Here is a 21,685-nt window from a genome sequence, read left to right on the forward strand (position 1 = left end):
CCCCCTCCCCGGCCCGCGCGCAGGGCGCCCCCCACCCCCCGGCCCGCGCGCAGGGCGCCCCCCACCCCCCGACCCCCCCGGCCCGCGCGCAGGGCGCCCCCCCCTCCCCGGCCCGCGCGCAGGGCGCCCCCCACCCCCCGACCCCCCCGGCCCGCGCGCAGGGCGCCCCCCACCCTCCGCCTGTCCTCCCCACCCCTGGGTCTCCGCCTGTTCTCCTCCCCACCCCCCGGCCCGCGCGCAGGGCGCCCCCACCCCTGGGTCTCCGCCTGCCTGTCCCCCCGCCCCCGCCAAGGCAGCCACAGCTGGGCCTGGCTTGAACTCAGGACGGCGCTGTCCCTCAGCTTTCTTGCTCCAGGCCAGCGCTCCACCCCTTGGGCCAGACCCGTCCTCAACCCCAGCCAAGGGCGGCCTGGGGACCCCGGCGCCCAAAGCAGCCAGGGCCCTGCAGGGCCATCCACTCCAGGGCCAGCCTGACCCAGGCCTGCGCGGCCAGTGAGGGGGCCGACACTGGCCTCCCCAGCTGTCGGTGCTGGGATGCGTTTCCTCGGGTGTCATTGCAGATGTCACAAAAATGATCATTGTTCCCTTGACAGTGGGATTTGGTAGAGGCCACTGGGAAAGATGTCCTTCATATAGCAGCAGGTTGCACACTAGTTGGGGAGGGCCGTCCACCCCAGGTAGAGGGGAGTGTGGTGGCGCACCACCCACCCACTGGTGGCCTCAGGCTCCCAGTGCATGGAGCACTCCCACTTCTGGCCACTTGGTGGGAAGTCTCGGTTTCTCTACCTGTGCTGGCTTTGAATCACAACCCTTCTGTCTAAGCTCCCTGAGTAGCTTGGATTCCAGACAGGAGTCACTGGGTCAGCCTGGTTCTACATGAAACCATTCAAGACACCCCCAAGTCCTTACTGAAGAGATGAAATAAGGAGCCTCCACCTGGCCTGCCCCCCCAGACCATCCACAGGATGCCAGGAAAAGCAGTGTGACCCAGAATTCCCCCGCCAGCATCACCTAAAGTGCAGACCAAGGTTTATCCAATGTACTTTATTCATAATGAGCTAGCAGCACGGGATTGGGCTCTCAGCAGGGAGGGCTTGGATGGAGAGCCCACCTCTCCTCCCAGGCTGCCCTGCTGTTAGCCACTCTCCTCAGGAGCCTCAGCTGCAGGACCACAGGCTGTTCTCAGCAGTCCCCTTTGGGAATGGAGCAGCCGGGCCTGGGTCTGTGAGAGTCTGTCACTGCCTGTGAGGTCGCTTGGCCTTGGGTTCCTCCTCCTTCTGCTCCTGCTTCAGCCATCGATCCAGGAGGCCTGCCCCACTGCCTCTCTTGGCTGGCTGTGGGCTCTTCTGCAGGAACTGACTGGACCACTGAGGCACATCCAACTCTTTCTTCAGGAGGGCTTTGGGGGTTTCCTTTATGGGCGACTTTGTGACCAGCCACTGCATCAATTTCTGGCTACTACCACTTGCTTTGGACTCCTAGGAAAGAGAGAAGTTTTTACCACCCACCTTGACCTTTTCAGGAAGACCATCCAAAGAGCACAAAGAGGCCTTAGGAACCAGCATTCAGCGTGCTCTAAGAACAAGAGCAGCCAGCAGAGAAGGCTGCAGACAATGAAAACAGCCTTAGAGAAATGAAGTAATTTACTGGAACCAAGTAAGAGCATGTAAGAAAACCAGAAGGCACTAGTGGCTCACACCTGTAATCCTAATTACTCAGGAGGTTAAGACCTGAGGATCGCAGTTCAAAGCCTGGTCAGGAAAGACTGAAACTCTTAGCTCCAATAAACCACCAGAAAACCAGAAATGGCACTGTGGCTCAAGTGGTAAGAGTGTTTGTGTTGAGCTGAAGAGCTGAGGGACAGCACCCAGGCCCAGAGTTCAGGCCCCATGACAGAAAGAAAGAACGAAAGAAAGAGAAAGGAAGGATGGAAGGAAGGAAGGAAGGAAGGAAGGAAGGAAAGAAGAAAACCAGCAGGCTCAGGACTGTAATCCCAACTACTCAGGAGGTTGAGATCTGAGGATCATGGTTTAAAACCAGCTGAGGAGCCGAGCGCTGGTGGCTCACGCCTGTCATCCTAGCTACTCAGGAGGCTGAGATCTGAGGATCTCGGTTCAAAGCCAGCCCGAGCAGGAGAGACTGTGAGACTCCTATCTCCATTAAACCACCAGAAAACCGGAAGTGGTGCTGTAGCTCAAGTGGTAGAGCGCTCATCTTGAGCTGAAGAGCTGAGGGACAGCGCCCAGGCCCAGAGTTCAAGCCCCATGACTGACCAAAAAAAAAAAAAACGAAAAATAAAACCAGCTGAGGGGGCTAGGAATGTGGCTTAGTGGTAGAGTGCTTGCCTAGCATGCATGAAATCCTGGGTTCAATTCCTCAGTACCACATACACAGAAAAAGCCGGAGGTGGCGCTGTGGCTCAACTGGTAGAGCGCTATCCTTGAGCAAAAGAAAAAGAAGCTCAGGACAGTGCCCAGGCCCAGAGTTCAAGCCCCAGTACCAAGAAAGAAACACACAGACACACACAGAGGTTGGGCAGGAAAATTCATGAGAATCTTATCTTCAAGGAACAACCAGACACACAGACACAGACACACAGAGGTTGGGCAGAAAAGTTCATGAGAATCTACAGAGGTTGGGCAGGAAAATTCATGAGAATCTTATCTCCAAGGAACAACCAGACACACACACACACACCACACACCCACACACACCACACACCCACCCCCCCCCACACACACCACACACACACACACCACACACACCACACACACCACACACACACACACACACACACACACACACACACACACACACACACACACACACACACACACACACCCCACCCCCCCCAGGTTGGGCAGAAAAGTTCATGAGAATCTTACCTCCAAGGAACAACCAGAATGCCACAAGAAACTAGGCGGGGGTGGGGGAGGGGTGGGGGGGGTAGGGGGTGTCAGCAGGGGCGCGGAGATGGGAGGGCAGGGATGGTAAGGGGAAACAAAGGAGGAAGCAACAATGCTTGCTAAGAAATGTACTCATTACCTTGCTCATGTAATTGTAACCTCTCTGTATGGTATTTTCACGATAAAAAATAAAAATAAATAAATAAAGGGCTGGGAAGGTGGCTCAGTGGTAGAGCGCTTGCCTTGCATGTCTGAGGCCCTGGGTTCAATTCCTCAGCACCACATAAGCAAAAAGACAAAAGCCGGAAGTGGTGCTGTGGCTCAAGTGGTAGAGCGCTAGCCTTGAGCTGAAGAGCTGAGGGACAGCGCCCAGGCCCAGAGTTCAGGCCCAACTGGACCCCAAAAAAAATTTAAAAAATAAAAAAAACTAGGCAAGCGTGAAATGCCCTTCTGAGAAAAAAGGGTGAAAAAGTATGGCAGTGGGGCACACTGACATTGATGAAAGTGAACTACATACATAACTAGTGGGGGAGATGGGAGGAGGGAATGGGAGAGAATGAGGGTACTCTTACCTGACACATGTAAATGTAATCCCTCTGTACTATCACCTCTATAATAACCTTTTTTTTTTTTTTTGTCAGTTGTGGGGCCTGAACTCTGGGCCTGACTGGGCGCTGTCCCTCAGCTCTTCAGCTCAAGGCTAGTGCTCTACCACTTGAGCTACAGCGCCACTTCCGGTTTTCTGGGGTTTTTTGTTTTTCTCAGTAGTGGGGCCTGAACTCTGGGCCTGGGCGCTGTCCCTCAGCAGTTCAGCTCAAGGCTAGTGCTCTACCACTTGAGCCACAGTGCCACTTCTGGCTTTTTCTGCTTATGTGGTACTGAGGAATCAAACCCAGGGCCTCATGCATGCAAGGCAAGCACTCTACCACTGAGCTGCCTTCCCATCCACTTCCGGTTTTCTGGTGGTTTATTGGAGATAAGAGTCTTACAGACTTTCCTATCCCGGCTGGCTTTGAACCATGATCCTCAATCTCAGCTTCCTGATTAGCTAGGATGACAGGCCTAAGCCACTGTCGCTCAGCTTAACAATAATTTCTTAAAAAAAAAAAAAGGCTCAAGGCCCTTAGTTCAAGCCCAGAAATGGCACAGCAGAAAGAATACAAGCAAAAAAGAAAGCCAGGGAAATGTGTGCTCCACAGCCACCACAATCAGGGTCACAGGCATTTCTGGGCTGTTGTTACACCCGGTGCCCCATTCAGAAACGCCTATTCCAAGCAGAGGTTCTGGATTAACATCAGGCTGCCTCTCCAAAATATGACAGTGCAACCACTAATGCAAAGTGAATATATGTATTTACTTTTTTTTTTTGGGTGTCGGTCCTGGCACTTGCTCTCTCTGCTCAAGACCAGAGCTCTACCACTTCAGCCACAGCTCCACTTCCAGCTTTTAGGTTGTTAACTGGAGTCTCATGGACTTTTTTTTTTTGGCTAGAGCTGGCTTCAAATAGCAATCCTGCTGGGCACTGATGGTTCACACCTGTAATCCTAGCTATTGAGGAAGATGAGATCTGAAGATTGTGGTTCGAAGCCAGCTTGCCCAGGAAAGCCCGTGAGACTTTTTTTTTTTTTTTTTTTTTTGGTCACGGGGCTTGAAGTCAGGGCGTGGACAGGGCCTCTTTGTGCTCCAGGCTTGAGCTCTATCACTTTGAGCCACAGCTCTACTTCTGGTTTTCTAGTGGCTTCATGGAGATGAGTCTCACAGACTTTTCTGCCCAGGCTGGCTTTGAACCGCTCTCCTCAGATCTCAACCTCCTAAGTAGCTAGGATTACAGGAATGAGCCACCAGCACTCCACTTCATGAGACTCTCAAGTCCAATAAACTACCAAAAAAGCTGAAAGTGGAGCTGTGGCTCAAGCAGTAGAGTACTAACCTTTAGCAAAAGAAGCTCAGAGTCAGTGCCCAGGCAGGCCCTGAGTTCAAGTCCCAGGGCCAGCACCAAAAAAAACAAAAAAACAATGGTGATCCTAAGATCTCAGCCTTCTAAGTAGCTGGAGTTACAGGAATGAGCCACCCACGCCCAACTACATTTTCTTTTTTTGATGGGACCCAGGACCCTGAACATACTAGATAAGCGTTCAGCCATTGCAGTGGAGCAATGGAACCTTACTGTTAACATTTTGGGAGAGTTTTCCAGAGGCACAGCTGCTCCGTACTGTCTGCCTAAGGAGTGTGAGCATTTTGGGTAGTTCAAAGTGCTGACTGTGAAAGGCTTGTCACCAAAGTCTTACAAGGGGACTAATAGCGCCCCCTACCTTTTTAACCATCAAGTTGACAGGAGCCAGACATTCAGGAGTATCGTTTCGAGAGTTGTTCACCACTGGAGAGACCGGGTGGAAAGTGATGTTCTCTGTGGGATGAATTAACTTCAGAGCTTCCTGAGATGAGACCTCACCAAAGTCGAGCCATTTGGAGACTGCTTCCTCTCCATCTAATATGGCAGGCATCCTAGCCAAGAGGTCAAAAGTGCCATTAGTGAGGATAGGAAGACAAAGGACAGATTTCACTGATGCCTCCCTTGGTCATCTGAGGGGAAGCCGCACACTGTCTGTCACATGCCTCCCAAGGGCACAAGAGTCAACCCTGGGAGAGACAGGCATGTAGCTGTCTGGTCTTTTTGAGACAGGGTCTGGCTATGTAGCCTAGGCTGTCCTCAAACTTGAAATGCTCAGCCTCAGCCTCCCAAGTTCTGAGACTATGTAGAGAAGGACCACTATACATGACAAAACCTATCTCAAAAAAAAGTTGGACCTTTCATGACATTAGATACCACAGAATTAACTTAATGATAATCATGGTGGTTTCAAACATTTTTCCAAAGCTATCTTCAGTGAAGAAAGGCCACAAGTATATATGAAAATGGTATGAAAGGATGAAGGAGGTTACGCAGTAGATCAAATGTTTAAAACAAGTTGCTATGCTCTAAGCTACATACTGGTAGCTCATACCTATAATCCCATCTACCTAGGAGGGTGAGATGTGAGGATCAAGATTCAAAGCCAGCCCGGGCAGAAAAGTCCATGAGACTCTTATCTCCAATAAATCATTCAGGAAAAGCTGGAAGTGTTGCTGTGGCTGAAGTGCTAAAGCGCTAGCCTTGAACATAAAGAGGATCGGGGATAGCATCCAGACCCTGAGTTCAAGCCCCAGGACTGGCAAAAAAACAAGTTTATGTTCTAGACTAATACAATGCAAATAGCTAATACTAATATAACTAATACTAATACAAATAGCTTATACTAGCCGGGCGCTGGTGGCTCACGCCTGTAATCCTAGCTACTCAGGAGGCTGAGATCTGAGGATCGCGGTTCAAAGCCAGCCCAGGCAGGAGAGACCGTGAGACTCCTATCTCCAATAAACCACCAGAAAACCGGAAGTGGCGCTGTAGCTCAAGTGGTAGAGCGCTCGCCTTGAGCTGAAGAGCTGAGGGACAGCGCCCAGGCCCAGAGTTCAAGCCCCACGACCGACAAAAACAAAAACAAAAACAAAAACAAATAGCTTATACTTCCTGGCCAACGGTACAATTGATTTTAGGAGACACACACAAACATCCACATTAACAGTACACACGTACCAGACGTAGGGCTCAACTGAACTCAGGGCCTAAAAACTATCCCTTAGCCCTCTGCTCAAGCTGGAATGCTACTATTGAGCCAGAACTCTAGCTCAAACTCAAGTAGCTATGACTGGAGTAGCTAGGACTATGTTAATGTATTTTTCTTTTGTGGGCTGGTACTATTCTTTAAAGGTACTTGTTTTCTGTTTGTTTTGTGGTGGTACGGGGCACTGTCACTGAGCTGTTTTTTTTTTCCTCAAGACTAGCATTTTACCACTGGAGCCACAGCTCCACTTACAAAAAACTTTTGGGGGGGCTGGGAAGGTAGCTCAGCGGTAGAGTGCATGCCTTGCAAGCATGAGGCCCTGAGTTCCATTCCTCAGCACCACATAAACAGAAAAAGCCGGAGCCGGGCGCTGGTGGCTCACGCCTGTAATCCTAGCTACTCAGGAGGCTGAGATCTGAGGATCGCGGTTCAAAGCCAGCCCGGGCAAGAAAGACCATGAGACTCCTATCTCCAATAAACCACCAGAAAACCGGAAGTGGCGCTGTAGCTCAAGTGGTAGAGCCCTCGCCTTGAGCTGAAGAGCTGAGGGACAGCGCCCAGGCCCAGAGTTCAAGACCCACGACCGACAAAAAAAAAAAAAAAAAAAAAAAAAAAAAAAAAAAAAAAAAAAAAAACGGAAAAAGCCAGAAGTGGCGCTGTGGCTCCATTGGTAGAGCGCTGAAGAGCTGAGGGACAGCGCCCAGACCCAGAGTTCAGGCCCCATGACCGGCAAAAAAAAAAAAAAACAACCTTTTGGTGGCTAAATGGAGGTAAGAGTCTCATAGGTCTAGGGATGTGGCTTAGTGGTAAGAAGCTGCCTAACAAGCTCAAGGCCCCCAAGTTCAAACCCCAGTACAAAAAAAAAAAAAAAAAAAAAAAAAAAAAAATCTCCTGCTCGGGCTGGCTTCAAACTGCAATCCTCAGATTACAGCAAGTCAGAGGTGCCAGTGGCTCACACTCCTGGAGACTCTAATCTCCAATTAACTACTCAAAAACCAGAAGTGGCATTGTGGCTCGTGGTAGAGCACTAGCCTTGAGCAGGAAGAGGCTCAAGGCTAGCACCCAGGCCGAGTTCAAGCCCCAAAACAACAAAAATAAAAGCTGAGGAAGTGTCTTGCCTGTGGTGGATGTCGCTCAAGCCTCTGCAGGAGTCCACTGTGATGATGGTGTAGGAGTAGAGGAGGTCTCCCCCCTCCGGGGGCTCCCAGCAATCAAAGATCCCTGCCATTGTCAGCAGCCTCCAATTGTCCCAGACCTTCTCCCAGTTCTCTGGGCTGCCTATCACACCACTGCTACCTGACTGGAACACATGGGAAGATTAGACACACTCAACAGCCCTCCCATAAGCACAGCAGGAGCTTCTTCAGACCACAAAGCAGTCATTTTAGAAATAATTCAGCCCATTCTCATTCCCCCTCTCTCTCTCTCTCTCTCTGTTGGTTGTGGGGCTTAAACTCAGGGCCTGGATGTTGTCCCTAAGATTTTATGCTCAAGGCTAGTGCTCTATCACTGGAGCCTCAGCTCCACTTCCTTTTCTGGTGGTTAATTGGAGGTAAGTCTCAGGGACTTCCTGCCCGGGCTGGCTTTGGACTGTGATCCTCAGATGTCAGCCTCCTGAGTAGCTGGGATTAGAAGTGTGAGTAACTAGTACCCAGCTTCAGCCCATTCTTTATCACTGATCCACTGTCATTAATAAAAAGGGGCTTGGTGGCAAATAGTTCTGAAGTTGAGGCTTACAGTTCCTAAACACCTTTCTCATTTGGCATTTTCGGGCCTACACAGGTAACTTGAACTCAAACCCCTGTTTGTAAAATGAAGGTCTCATGCAACCTACACCTCTGTGTAGGTTGCTGAAGCAGTCTTCTTCACAAAACTCTTCCCACCCCCTTTCTCACCAGGCCAACTCCTATACACTGTTGAAGCGTCCATTTAAAACCTGTAATATTGAAGGCTGAGAAATGCATTACTTATATTCCAACAGTAAGAAAAAAGGTAGGCAATTTACAAAATCATACATTTTTTTTAAGGTTATATCAGTGATTTGAGATCCTGTTCAATCAACAAGACTGGAGCCTGAAAAAGAGCAGGGATAACCTCTCTGAGACAACACAAATACTAGTTTATTGATGGCAACAGAAGGAAAACACGGCTTCATACAAACAGTAAAGAACTCTATAACCCCCAGGCACTGCAGAAATCAAGGGGTTTGTGTTGACTCACAGGGTCTCTGCAGACCTCATTAATGCTTAGAGAAAACAGGAGCAGACTGGGCTTCCAGGCTGTTGCTGCGTACAGAAGGAGGCCTTCCCTCATGATTTCTCTCCTAAGGACTTGTCTCTAGTTGCCAGGGAAACAGTGGAATTTAAACCACGATCCTCAGATCTTACTTAGCCTCTAAGGAAGCTAGGATTATAGGTGTGAGCCACTGGCACCCCACTTTTTTTTTTTTGAAACAGGTCTTACTACATAGCTCAGGCCAGCCTCTAAGTCAAGATTCTCCTGCCTCAGCCTTCTGATTTCTCAGATTATCAGATTATAAATTTGTGTTCACCATATGTGTCTTTATTTTTTTTATTTTTGTCAGTCGTGGGGCTTGAACTCTGGGCCTGGGCGCTGTCCCTCAGCTCTTCAGCTCAAGGCGAGTGCTCTACCACTTGAGCTACAGCGCCACTTCCGGTTTTCTGGTGGTTTATTGGAGATAGGAGTCTCACAGTCTCTCCTGCCTGGGCTGGCTTTGAACCTGGATCCTCAGATCTCAGCCTCCTGAGTAGCTAGGATTACAGGCGTGAGCCACCAGCGCCCAGCATATGTGTCTTTATTATTGAAGAAATGTTTATGAGAATTTCTTTGGTCTTGGGGCTTGAACTCTGGACCTGGTGCTATCCTTGAGCTCTTCAGCCCAAGGCTAGTGCTCTACCACTTGAGCTACAGTGCTATTTCTGGTGGTTTACTGGAGATAAGAGTTTTAGGACTTTCCTGCCTGGGATGGCTTTGAACTGCAATCCTCAGATCTCAGCTTCTTGAGTAGCTAGGATGACAGGTGTGAGCCACCAGGTACCCGGCAAAAATATTCTTCTTCATAGTCACATATCCCTTATGATGAGGTAGTTCTGAGAAATTCAGCACTGGAAAATTTCATTGTTGCATAACACCATAGGGTGTACTCACACAAATGCACACAGTACAGCCTACCTACACCGCCAGGCTGAGGCACAGCCACTATACACATGCACTGTATCACTGACTGAAACAATTCATATAGCACATGACTGTGACATGTTTCCCTGTCCTTTCCAAAAATGTATTGTTAGTGCAGCTGCTAATACCTTTTCTGTCTTGACTTGGGGAAAGTAGATGAAGTATGGCTGCCTCTGGCTTGTTCCCTGACAGCGCTGCCACTCGTAGAATCCATCTGCCAAGACAACACAGCGTCGTCCCTTTCCCAGAGGTACCTGAGAAAGAAAAGCAATCATTATGTTTCATAGGGTTCCGTTGTATGGACCTGAGTTTAAAAAAAAAAAAAAAAAAAAAAAAAAAATATATATATATATATATATATATATATATATATATATCAGGTTCAAAACAGTAATCCTTCTGTATATCACCTTTATAATACCTATAAAATTTTTTTTAAAAATCTCAGGTTCAAGGCTGGGGATGTCATTCTGTTTTTGTTTTTCCTGGTCCTGAGGTTTGAGGCCTGAGCTGCTTTTGTGCTCAAGGCTAGTGCTCTACCACTTGAGCCACAGTACCCCTTCTGGCTTTTTCTGAGTGGTTCACTGGAGATAAGAATCTCATGGACTTTTCTGCCCAGGCTGGCTTCAAATTATGATGCTCAGATCTCAGTCTTCTGGTGAGTCAGGCCTGTAATCCTAGCTACTTGAGAAGCTGAGATCAGGAAGATCTCAGTTCGAAGCCAGCCCAGGCTTCGAGAGGTGTGGTGGCACACATCTATGACCCTAGTTATGACGGGGAGCCTCAAAATAGGCAGATTGTCCCCAGCATGTGCTTGGACAGGCAGTGAGACTCTCTCCCCAAAATAACCACTGTAGGTGTGGCTCAGTGGGAAGAATGCATGCCTAGTAAGCATAAGGCCCCAAGTTCAAACCCTAGTACTACCAAAGTAAGTAAACATGTAAACAGAAATATTTACTGGAGTTGGAGTGTAGCAAGTATACAGCACTTGCCTAATATATACAACACACTAAATTCAGTACCCAGGACCTCAAATATAAATTACTTTAACAATAATAAAAGCCGGGCACTGGTGGTTCATACCTATAATCCTAGCTCCAGGAGACTGAGATCTGGGGATAGCTGGATAAAACTATCCCAGGCAGTCCTGTGAAACTTTTATCTTCAATTAACCAGCAGAAAACCAGAAATGGTGCTATGACCCAAAGTGCTAGTCTTGAGGGAAAAAGCTCAGGGACAGAGCCCAGGCCAGAGTTCAAGCCCCACAACTGACAAGACAAAATAATAAAGACAGCAAGTAAATAAACTTTAGAGGCATAACTTGGACAGATATTTGTACACCCATATTTATAGCAGCATTATTCACAATTGTCAACAGGTGAGCTCAAAATGCATCCTCCCCTCCCCATTGATAAATGGATAACAAAAGGTGAATGAAACATTATTCAAACAAAATATTATTCAGAGCTGGGCGCCAGTGGCTCAAGCCTGCAATCCTAGCTACAGAGGAGGCTGAGAACTGAGGATCACGGTTCAAAGCCAGCCTGGGCAGGAAAGTCCATGAGACTCTTATCTCCAATTAACCACTAGAAAACCTGAAGTGGCGCTGTGGCTCAAGTGGTAGAGTGCTCGCCTTGAGCTGAAGAGCACAGGGACAGTGCCCAAATAGAGTTCAAGCCTCATGACCGACAAAAAAAAAAAATTCAGACACGAGAAGAAAAGTCTGATACATGCTACATAATGTAGTTAAAACCTGAAGACATTTTTTTTTAGTGTAGCAAAAGCCACAAGAGGGAAAACATTTTACAATTCTATTTTGATGAGCTATCTAGAGCAGTTAAGTACATGGAGACAGAAAGTAGGATGGTAAGCTGGGTACTAGTGGCTTCACACCTGTCATCCTAGCTACTTGGCAGGCTAAGAGCTGAGGATCACAGTTCAAAATCAGCCCAGGGAGAAAAAGTCCATAAGACTCTTATCTGTAATAAACTACTCAGAAAAGCCAGAAGTGGAGCAGGCTCAAGTGGTAGAGTACTAGCCTTGAGCACAAAGAAGCTCAGGAACAGCTCCCAAGCCCTGAGTTCAAGCCCCAAGACCGGCAACAACAAAAATAAAATGAGCAAGTGCTAGCGGCTCAGGCTTATAATCCTAGCTATCAGGAGGCTGAGCTCTCAGTTTGAAGCTAGCCGAGGCTGTGAAATCCGAGAGCCCTCTCCTGCCAAGTATTGGGACTTGAACTCTGCCTCACAGATTTCTCACTCAAGGTTGGCACTCTATCACTTGAGCTAAACCTCCACTTCTGGCTTTCTGCTAGTTATCTGAAAATAGAAGTCTCCCTGATTTATCTGCTTGGGCTGGCTTCGACCCTTGATCCCTAGAGCTCATCCTCCTGAGTAGTTAGGTTTACAGGTATGAGCTACATTAGCCTGGCTCTATGAGACTCTTTTCTCCATCTAACCAGCAAAATGCCAGATTGGAGGTGTGACTCAAATGACTCGTGGAGTGCCAGCTGTGAGCAAGAAAGCTGAGCAAGAGTCTGAGGCACCAGGACCACTACCACCACCAGCAGCAGCAGCAACAAAACAAGAAAATACCCCAAACTTCAGGTCTAAGATGATCTTAAAGGAATTACCTTTCTTCCTTTTCTTCACTAGTGCTGGGATGGAATCTAAGACCTTGGAACACTAGGCAAGGACCTAGACTACCAAACTTCATCCTGAGAGAAGTTAATGTCTCCCCACTCAGTCACACACATGTTGAAAGGCTGAAATAACGTGTATGCAAATGACCAGTTCTTCTGTAACCAGTGGTACACACGGTAGCCATCTCTGAAGATGGCTCCTAGCACACACACCCTGGGCCCTGCAGCCTCCTGTCCTGAACCAGCAGGCTCTGCCTAACGGACAGACAGCGGTAGGAGGAGGGATGCTGTGTGGAGACCGAGGCCAGGTCACAGCTGTATAACCCTGTCTTACCTTCTCTGTGTGACTGAGGCATACTGAAGCATATCTACCCAGATGCTTCAGGCTTGAGTACATGAAAAGGCTTCCAGATTTCTAGCCAATTATGAGGCATGGGTAAAGAAGCTGTCCGGGGCTGGGAAGGTGGCTCAGTGGTAGAGCACTTGCCTTGCATGCATGAGGTCCTGGGTTCGATTCTTCAGCACCACATAAACAGAAAAAAAAAAGCCAGAAGTGGCGCTGTGGCTCAAGTGGTAGAGTGCTAGCCTTGAGCTGAAGAGCTGAGGGATAGCGTCCAGGCCTAGAGTTCAGGCCCCACAACTGGACCAAAAAAACCCAAAAAACAAAACAAAACAAAAAAGAAGCCGTTGGGCTGGGAAGGTGGCTCAGTGGTAGAGTGCTTGCCTTGCATGCATGAGGCCCTGGGTTCGATTCCTCAGCACCACATAAGCAGAAAAAAAAAGCCGGAAGTGGCGCTGTGGCTCAACTGGTAGAGCACTAGCCTTGAGCTGAAGAGCTGAGGGACAGCGCCCAGGCCCAGCGTTCAGGCCCCACGACCGGACCCAAAAGAAAAAAAAAAAAAAAGCCGTCCTGACATCCACTTCCACCTGTCATCTGATTACAAGCACATCAGAACTTCCAAAGAAGTTGGCAGTTGAGCACAAGCCAAGCCATAGAAGACAACTGTTGAAATCAGTTTTGGCCTATTTGTCTGTTACTGGCCTATTTGTCTGTTACTAAACAGAACAGTATTCAATATTATCAACTGGGAATATTCCTTGGGATCTTTCTTTATTTCTCAGGCATGCAAAGTACTCATTACAAACATGTGTGTGCACATGTGCATGTGTGTAGAGAGAGAGAGAATGTGCCTTCCACCTACCTTGAACGATCGTTTCTCCATCATAGTGTCACTACGACAGTTGGTGGTGTTGAACTGCAGCTTAGAAGGGTCACCTTCTCTGAACCATGAAGGGACCAAGCCCCATCGCATGAGAGCAATGACCCGCTCTGACGAGTCTGAGTCCTGCCACAGAAAAGACGTTAATATCAAGAAGACCATTTGAAATTAAAAAAAAGCAAACTTAGCACATGTACTACACTGTCACTACTGTTGAAATGCAAGGACTACAAGATGATTCAATGGGAAAGGGTCATCGAGGCATGGGGCTCAGGCCTATAATCCCAGCACTAGAAAGGTAGAGGCAGAAGTAGTGCAGATTCAAAGACAGCCAGGACCCTATGTTAAAAACCAAACCATAGGGCTGGGAATGTGGCTTAGAGGTGGAATGCTTGCTTACCATGTGTGAGACCTTGGTTCAATACCTCAAAACCACATAAACAGAAAAAGCCAGAAGTGGTGCTGTGGCTTAAGTGGTAGAGTGCTGGCCTTGAGCAAAAGCAGCTCAAGGACAGTGCCCAAGTCTTGAGTTCAAGCCCAGGACTGACAAAAACAAAGAACAAAAAACCACAGCCTAGTACCAGTGGCTCTCGCCTATAATCCTAGCTACTTAGAAGGCTGAGATCTGAGAATTCTGGCACAAAGATAGTCCAAATGGACAAATCCAAGAGACTTTTTTTTTTTTTTTGCTGGTCCTAGGGCTTGAACTCAGGGCCTGGGTGCTGTCCCTGAGCCTCTTTGTGCTGAAGGATAGCACTCTATTATTTGAGCCCAATTGTCACTTCTGGCTTTTTCTGATTAGTTTATTGTAGATAAGAGTCTCACAGACTTTCCTGCCTGGGCTGGTTTCAAATCACGATCCTCAGATCTCAGCCTTCTCAACAACTAGGATTACAGGCAAGAGTTACCAGCACCTGGCTTCAAAGAGACTGTTATCTCTAATTAAAGAGCTGAAGCTGGAAATGGAGACGTGGCTCAAGTGGTAAAAGGCTAGCTGTGAGTGAAAAAATGAGGGCTCAAGGCCCCAAAGTACATTAGCAAGAAAAACAACAAACAAACAAGTAAGCTGGGTACTATTGGCTCACTGCTGTCATCCTAGCTACTCAGGAGGCTGAGATCTGAGGATCTCGGAAGCCATCCTGGACAGAAAAGTCCGTGAGACTCTTAAACTCAAATAAACTACTCAGAAAATGTGGTACTCAAGTGGTAAAGTGTTAGCTTTGAGCACAAAGAATCTCAGGGACAGTATCCAGGCCCTGAGTTCAAGTCCCAGGACTAACAAACAAAGTAAAGAAACAGGGAAAAAAAAAAAAAAAAAAGAAGGGAAGCCTAGTTAAAAAACAACTTTAAGCCCAGCACTGGTAGCTTACACCTATAATCCTAGCTACTCAGGAGGCTGAGATCTGAGGATCACCATTCAAAGCCAGGTTGGGCCGGAAAGTCCGAAAGACTCTTATCTCTGATTAACCACCAGAAAACAAAACAAAACTGGAAGTGGCGCTGTGGCTCAAGTGGTAGAGCAACTGCCTTGAGCTGAAGAGCTGAGGGACAGAGCCTGGGCCCCAGAGTTCAAGCCCTAAGACCAACAATAAATAAATAAATAGGGCTGGGAAGGTGGCTCAATGGTAGAGTGCTTGCCTTGCATGCATGAGGCCCTGGGTTTGATTCCACAGCACGACATACGCAGAAAAAGCTGGAAATAGGGCTGATGCTCAAGTAGTAGAGTGCTAGCCTTCAGCTGAAGAGCTGAGGGACAGTGCTCAGGCACAGAGTTCAAGCCCTGCCCAACAACAACAACAAAAAAGAAAGGAATCAACAATGGCAATATCTCAGAAAGATTTCCTTTTGTTTAAACACAACCCCTCCATTGTGCTCCTTATAAAACGTCACCCTATTTCCTTCAGTATCCACTAATTCCCAATTCCCTTCACTCACACTCACACAAACATCCTTATTTGCAGAGGTTCCTATAAATTCCCTCCTTTTTTTTTGGTGGCCCTCCTCGGGCTTGAATTCAAGCCTGGGCGCTGTCCCTGCGCTTCATTTGCTCAAGGTAATCACCACTTGAGCCACAGCTCTACTTCTGGCCTTTTGATGGTTAATTGGAGATCAGACTTAGGGACTTTCCTGCCTGGGCTGGCTTCAAAGCAAGATCCTCAAATCTCAGCCTCCTGTGTAGTAAGGATTATAGCCATGAACCACTGGCTGCCGGCCTATTGGTCTCTTTTAATTCAAGTGTGTTCACTGGACAATTGTAAACCAAATCCAAAGGTGAGAGCCAGGGACACAATATAGCTGAGAGGTCAAAATACTGAAAAAATTGCTTAGCATAAGTCATCTTTGCCACTGTCCTTCAGATAGAAAATGAAAGAGGAAGTAATTTGCAAATCAGTGGTTTTCAATGCAAATTTGCAATCTATACTGGAGATGGCCGTTGGGATTTGGATGAATGAACTGCTGAAATGCTTCTAATTTTTATAATTTACAGGTTTGAGAAAAAGTATCAAATTAAGAAACCAAGCGGGGCTGGGAAGGTGGCTCAGTGGTAGAACGCTTGCCTTACATGCCTGAGGCCTTGGGTTCAATTCCTCAGTACCACATAAGCAAAAAGAAAAAAGCCGGAAGTGGTGCTGTGGCTCAAGTGGTAGAGCGCTAGCCTTGAGCTGAAGAGCTGAGGGACAGTGCCCAGGCCCAGAGTTCAGGCCCCACGACCAGACCCAAAAAAAAAAAAAAGGAAACCAAGCAATTCTTTTTTCTTTTTTGTCACTATTGGAGCTTGAACTCAGAATCTTGGATTCCCAGTTTCCTTGCTCACAGATGGTATTCTACCACTTAAGTCGCATCTCTAGTTTGGCTTTTTGCTGGTTAATTGGGAAATGAAGTCTCTCAGACTTTTCAGCCTAGGCTAGCTCTGAACTGGGATCCTTGTGCTCTCAGCTTACTGCATAATTAGGATTAATGCTTGAGCCATTAGCTACCTGAATAAACCCTAGCCATTGTAACAAAACTTATTACAGACCTACAGTCAAACACAACTTCAGCAAATCCATACCACTGACACAGTCTTGGGCTGTTTGGGAGACCAACTTTCTCTCCTCAAGGTTCCAATATCTTTTTATGGAGTGAGGAGACTGCTGGACCTCTCTCAATTGTCAATCTCTTATTTGGCAAGTCACAATCTTCCTGTATTTCTTATCGGGGGCTTGGACTCAGGGCCTGGGCGCTGTCCCTGAGTTTCTTTTGCTCAAGGCTGGCGCTCTTACCACTTGAGAACAGTGCCGCTTCCAGACTTTTCTGTTTATGTGGAACTGAGGAATTGAACCCAGGGCCTCATGAGTGCTAAGGCAAGCCCTCTATCACTGAGCCACATTCCTAGCCCATGTTGTCTTTTTTTTTTTTTTGGGGGGGGGGGTCCAATCGTGGGGCCTGAACTCTGGGCCTGGGCACTGTCCCTCAGCTCTTCAGCTCAAGGCTAGCACTCTACCACTTGAGCCACAGCGCCACTTCTGGCTTTTTTCTTTTTGCTTATGTGGTGCTGAGGAATTGAATCCAGGGCCTCAGGCACGCAAAGCAAGCGCTCTACCACTGAGCCACCTTCCCAGCCCCCGTGTTGTCTTTTTCCAGTAAACAGTCACTAATTCTCCAGAGGTATTGAAGAAAGAACAAGGGCTAAAAAAGAATAAAACTAAAGCTGGGCACAGGTGGCTCACGCCTGTAATCATAGCTACTCAGGAGGCTGAGATCTAAGGATCGAGGTTCAAAGCCAGCCCAGGCAGGAAAGTCCATGAGACTCTTACCTCCAATGAACCACTCAGAAAACCGGAAGTGAGCCGGGCGCTGGTGGCTCACGCCTGTAATCCTAGCTACTCAGGAGGCTGAGATCTGAGGATCGCGGTTCAAAGCCAGCCCGGGCAGGAGAGACCGTGAGACTCCTATCTCCAATAAACCACCAGAAAACCGGAAGTGGCGCTGTAGCTCAAGTGGTAGAGCGCTCGCCTTGAGCTGAAGAGCTGAGGGACAGTGCCCAGGCCCAGAGTTCAAGCCCCACGACCGACAAAAAAAAAAAAAAAAAAAAAAAAAAAAAAAAAAAGAAAACCGGAAGTGGCTCAAGTGGTAGAGCCTTGAGCTGAAGAGCTGAGGGACTGCACCCAGGCTGAGTTCAAGCCCCATGACCAACAAAATAAATAATAAAACTAATATGCTTAATCATTTTCTTCCTTTTTACTTTATATCTTTCTTTCAATTATGTTCTTTTTTTCCTTTCCCTTGATTTCTCTTTTCCTTTCTTTGATTTTCTTCTCATTAAAAATGTTTAGGGGCTGGGAAGGTGGCTCAGTGGTAGAGTTCTTGCCTTGCATGAGGCCCTGAGTTTGATTCCTCAGCACCACATAAGCAAAAAGCTGGAAGTGGCGCTGTAGCTCAAGTGGTAGAGCGCTAGCCTTGAGCTGAAGAGCTGAGGGACAGTGCCCAGGCCCAGAGTTCAGGCCCCACGACTGGACCCAAAAAAATAAATAAATAAATAAAAATAAAAATGTTTAAATAGCCATGTGCTGGTGGCTCATGCCTGTAATCCTAGCTACTCAGGAGAGTGAGATCTGAGGGTTGTAGTTCAAAGGCAACCTGGGCAGGAAATTCCATGAGACTCACCTCCAATTAAGCACCAGAAAACCAGAAGTGGTGCTATGGGCCCAAAGTTCAATATCCAGGACCAGCACACAAAACTAGTTTCAATAGGGAAGTAAGGTGTGTATCTGGTAAAAATGACTCAAAAAAACCATTTCATGTAAATGGCTTCAGTCAACCAAGAAGATTAATGTTGGGGTTAGGAGTGTAGCTCAGCAACAGAACGTGTGCTTACCATTTGTGGAGCCATGAGTTCCATCACCAGAAAAAAAAGTTATTTAAACTGTTTATTTTAGGATTATGAAAATGTGATTCCTGGGCTAGGAAGGTGGTTCAGTGGTAGAGTGCTTGCCTTGCATGCATGAGGCCCTGAGTTCAATTCCTCAGCACCACATACACAGAAAAAGCCAGAGCTGAGGGACAGCGCCCAGGCCCAGAGTTCAGGTGCCATGACAGGCAAAAAAAAAAAAAAAAAAAAAAAAGATTATTGGGCTGGGAAGGTGGCTCAGTGTAAGAGTGCTCACCTAGCATGCATGAAGCTCTGGGTTTGATTCCTCAGTACCACATACACAGAAAAAGCCAGAAGTGGCAATGTGGCACAAGTGGTAGAGCAATAGCCTTGAGCAAAAGAAGCTCAGCAACACTGCCCAGGTCCTAAATTCAAGCCTCAAGACCGGCAAAAAATAAGTAAAAAATTTAAAAGGGCTTGGAAAGTGGCTCAGTGGTAGAGTGCTTGCCTTGCATGCGTGAGGCCCTGGGTTCAATTCCTCAGCACCACATAAGCAAAAAGAAAAAAGCCAGAAGTGGTGCTGTGGCTCAAGTGGTAGAGCACTAGCCTTGAGCAAATGAAGCTCAGAGCGAGTTCAAGCCCCCAGGACTGGGAGAAAAACAAACACACACAAAGGACCTAAAAAAGCCTAAACAAAGTAGTTTTATTTTATTTACTACATTTTTCTGCGTTGCTGTGGATTGACCCAGTTTTTTTTTTGTTTGTTTGTTTTGGGTCCGGTCATGGGGCCTGAACTCTGGGCCTGGGTGCTGTCCCTCAGCTCTTCAGCTCAAGGCGAGCGCTCTACCACTTGAGACAGAGCAGCGCCACTTCTGGCTTTTTCTGCCTCATGCATGCAAGGCAGGCGCTCTACCACTGAGCCACCTTCCCAGCCCATTGACCCAGTTTTGAGTATGGGAAGTGGGCACATACCCGGAACTCTAGGCCTGGGACCCTAACTCCACTGGCGCGGGACACTGAAGGGACCCTGACTGCCGAGGCTCGACAGCCGCCGTCTTTAAACGGCGTGCTCACGCTCACTGTAAGGCTGACGCGGACTGGGCCTGTCTGAAGCAGCGACACGGCTGCTCACGCTCACTGTAAGGCTGACGCGGACTGGGCCTGTCTGAAGCAGCGACACGGCTGCTCACGCTCACTGTAAGGCTGACGCGGACTGGGCCTGTCTGAAGCAGCGTGCGCATCTCCGGTCGGAGGGCGTGCGGACAGCTCCGCGGGCGCCACGGGGCCGGGCTGCGGCGGGCTGCGGCGGCCTCCCCAGCCCCGCGGAGGCTCCGGGCGGAGGCCGGGCCGGCCCGCGCTTACCTTCTCCAGGTGCAGTCGCGAGAGCAGCACGGGCCCGCGGGACCCAGGGCTCAGGTTGTAGGTCGGGCGGTACTTCTCCGGATCCCTCCACTGCGGGAGGCGCCGCCGGCCCTGCCGGTCCCGGTAGGCGCAGGCTCTGGCCAGGGCCTCCCCGGGCAGGTGGCAGGACGTGCGCCCACACATGGTGCGGCGAGGCCTGCGGGCCCGCAGCGGGTCAGGCGTGCGGCCCCGGCGGCGCCTCACGGGGCTCGGGGGTCCCGGGAAGCCGGCGGCTGGGCGTGCGGCGGAGCCTGAGGCCCGCGCCCGCCCCGCCCCGCGCCCCGCCGCCTCAGGCCCCGCGCCCGCCCCGCGCCCCGCCCCGGCCCGCCCCGGCCCGCGCCCCGCCGCCTCAGGCCCCGCGCCCGCCCCGGCCCCCGCCGCCTCAGGCCCCGCGCCCGCCCCGCGCCCCGCCCCGGCCCGCCCCGCGCCCGCGCCCCGCCCCGGCCCGCCCCGCCCCGCGCCCCGCCGCCTCAGGCCCCGCGCCCGCCCCGCGCCCCGCCCCGGCCCGCGCCCCGCCGCCTCAGGCCCCGCGCCCGCCCCGGCCCGCGCCCCGCCGCCTCAGGCCCCGCGCCCGCCCCGCGCCCCGCCCCGGCCCGCGCCCCGCCGCCTCAGGCCCCGCGCCCGCCCCGGCCCGCGCCCCGCCGCCTCAGGCCCCGCGCCCGCCCCGGCCGGCTCTCACCGGCGCCTCAGGCCCCGCGCCCGCCCCGGCCCCCGCCGCCTCAGGCCCCGCGCCCGCCCCGCCCCGGCCCCCGCCGCCTCAGGCCCCGCGCCCGCCCCGCGCCCCGCCCCGGCCCGCGCCCCGCCGCCTCAGGCCCCGCGCCCGCCCCGGCCCGCGCCCCGCCGCCTCAGGCCCCGCGCCCGCCCCGGCCGGCTCTCACCGCCGCCTCAGGCCCCGCGCCCGCCCCGGCCCCCGCCGCCTCAGGCCCCGCCCCGCGCCCGCCCCGCCCCGGCCCCCGCCGCCTCAGGCCCCGCGCCCGCCCCGGCCCCCGCCGCCTCAGGCCCCGCGCCCGCCCCGCCCCGGCCCCCGCCGCCTCAGGCCCCGCGCCCGCCCCGCCCCGGCCCCCGCCGCCTCAGGCCCCGCGCCCGCCCCGGCCGGCTCTCACCGGCGCCTCAGGCCCCGCGCCCGCCCCGCCCCGGCCCCCGCCGCCTCAGGCCCCGCGCCCGCCCCGGCCGGCTCTCACCGGCGCCTCAGGCCCCGCGCCCGCCCCGGCCGGCTCTCACCGGCGCCTCAGGCCCCGCGCCCGCGCCCGCCCCGGCCGGCTCTCACCGCCGCCTCGCCCCCGTGTGCGTCCTCGCTCTGCGCGTCGGGGCGCCCGCGGCTCCTCGCGCTCCGCCCGCAGACGGGGCTCTGGCACCGGCCCCGCCCCCGCCGCTTCCGGCCCCGCCCCATAACGGCCCCGCCCCATAACGGCCCCGGGCCGTGCCACTTCCGGGCCCCGGCCACAGGCCATCTCTTCAGCTCAGGGCGGATTTCCCCGAGCTTCGCAGCCCGGGTCCAACTTCGGTGCCCAGGGCGCATCCACCGCGCCGACCGCCCGGCCCCCGCCGCCTCCCCGCGGCTGTCCCGGGCAGTTCCCAGGACCCCGACGCCCCCGGCGGCGCCCCCTGGGGCCTAGGCGCGTGGCCACCCTTCTCCCCGGGCGGCCCAGCCGCAGCCTGAGCCGGGAAGGGCCGCCAGGTCCGGGGAGGAGGCGGCGGATGGCACGGGGTGCGGGCGGGGTGGGGGAGCGCCAGCCTCGTCTGCAGAAGCAACGCTGGGCCCATCCCACAGGTGAGGACTTTATCACCACCCGACACTGCTCAAACTA

General features: G+C 51.3%; 1 protein-coding gene across 2 annotated transcripts; it reads right to left on the reverse strand.

Moving 5' to 3' along the window:
• Positions 1–1,029: 1,029 nt before the first annotated feature.
• LOC138806615 (abasic site processing protein HMCES-like) lies at positions 1,030–21,224 on the reverse strand. Of its 2 annotated transcripts, none has more exons than XM_069992048.1 (7): positions 21,145–21,224; positions 19,839–20,034; positions 13,607–13,750; positions 9,892–10,017; positions 7,684–7,865; positions 5,219–5,411; positions 1,030–1,478 (listed from the first exon to the last, which is right to left on the reverse strand). In XM_069992048.1, exons 2-7 carry the CDS (start codon positions 20,019–20,021, stop codon positions 1,236–1,238), a joined length of 1,071 nt encoding a protein of 356 aa, XP_069848149.1. In that variant the 5' UTR covers positions 20,022–20,034; positions 21,145–21,224; the 3' UTR covers positions 1,030–1,235. The 2 variants fall into 2 exon arrangements, with proteins under 2 accessions (XP_069848149.1, XP_069848150.1); XM_069992049.1 differs by lacking the exon at positions 21,145–21,224 and adding an exon at positions 20,756–20,776.
• Positions 21,225–21,685: the final 461 nt, after the last annotated feature.

The sequence above is a fragment of the Dipodomys merriami genome, unplaced genomic scaffold (assembly GCF_024711535.1).
Source record: "Dipodomys merriami isolate MVZ:Mamm:240054 unplaced genomic scaffold, mDipMer1.0.p SCAF_401, whole genome shotgun sequence".
NCBI classification, from domain to species: domain Eukaryota; kingdom Metazoa; phylum Chordata; class Mammalia; order Rodentia; family Heteromyidae; genus Dipodomys; species Dipodomys merriami.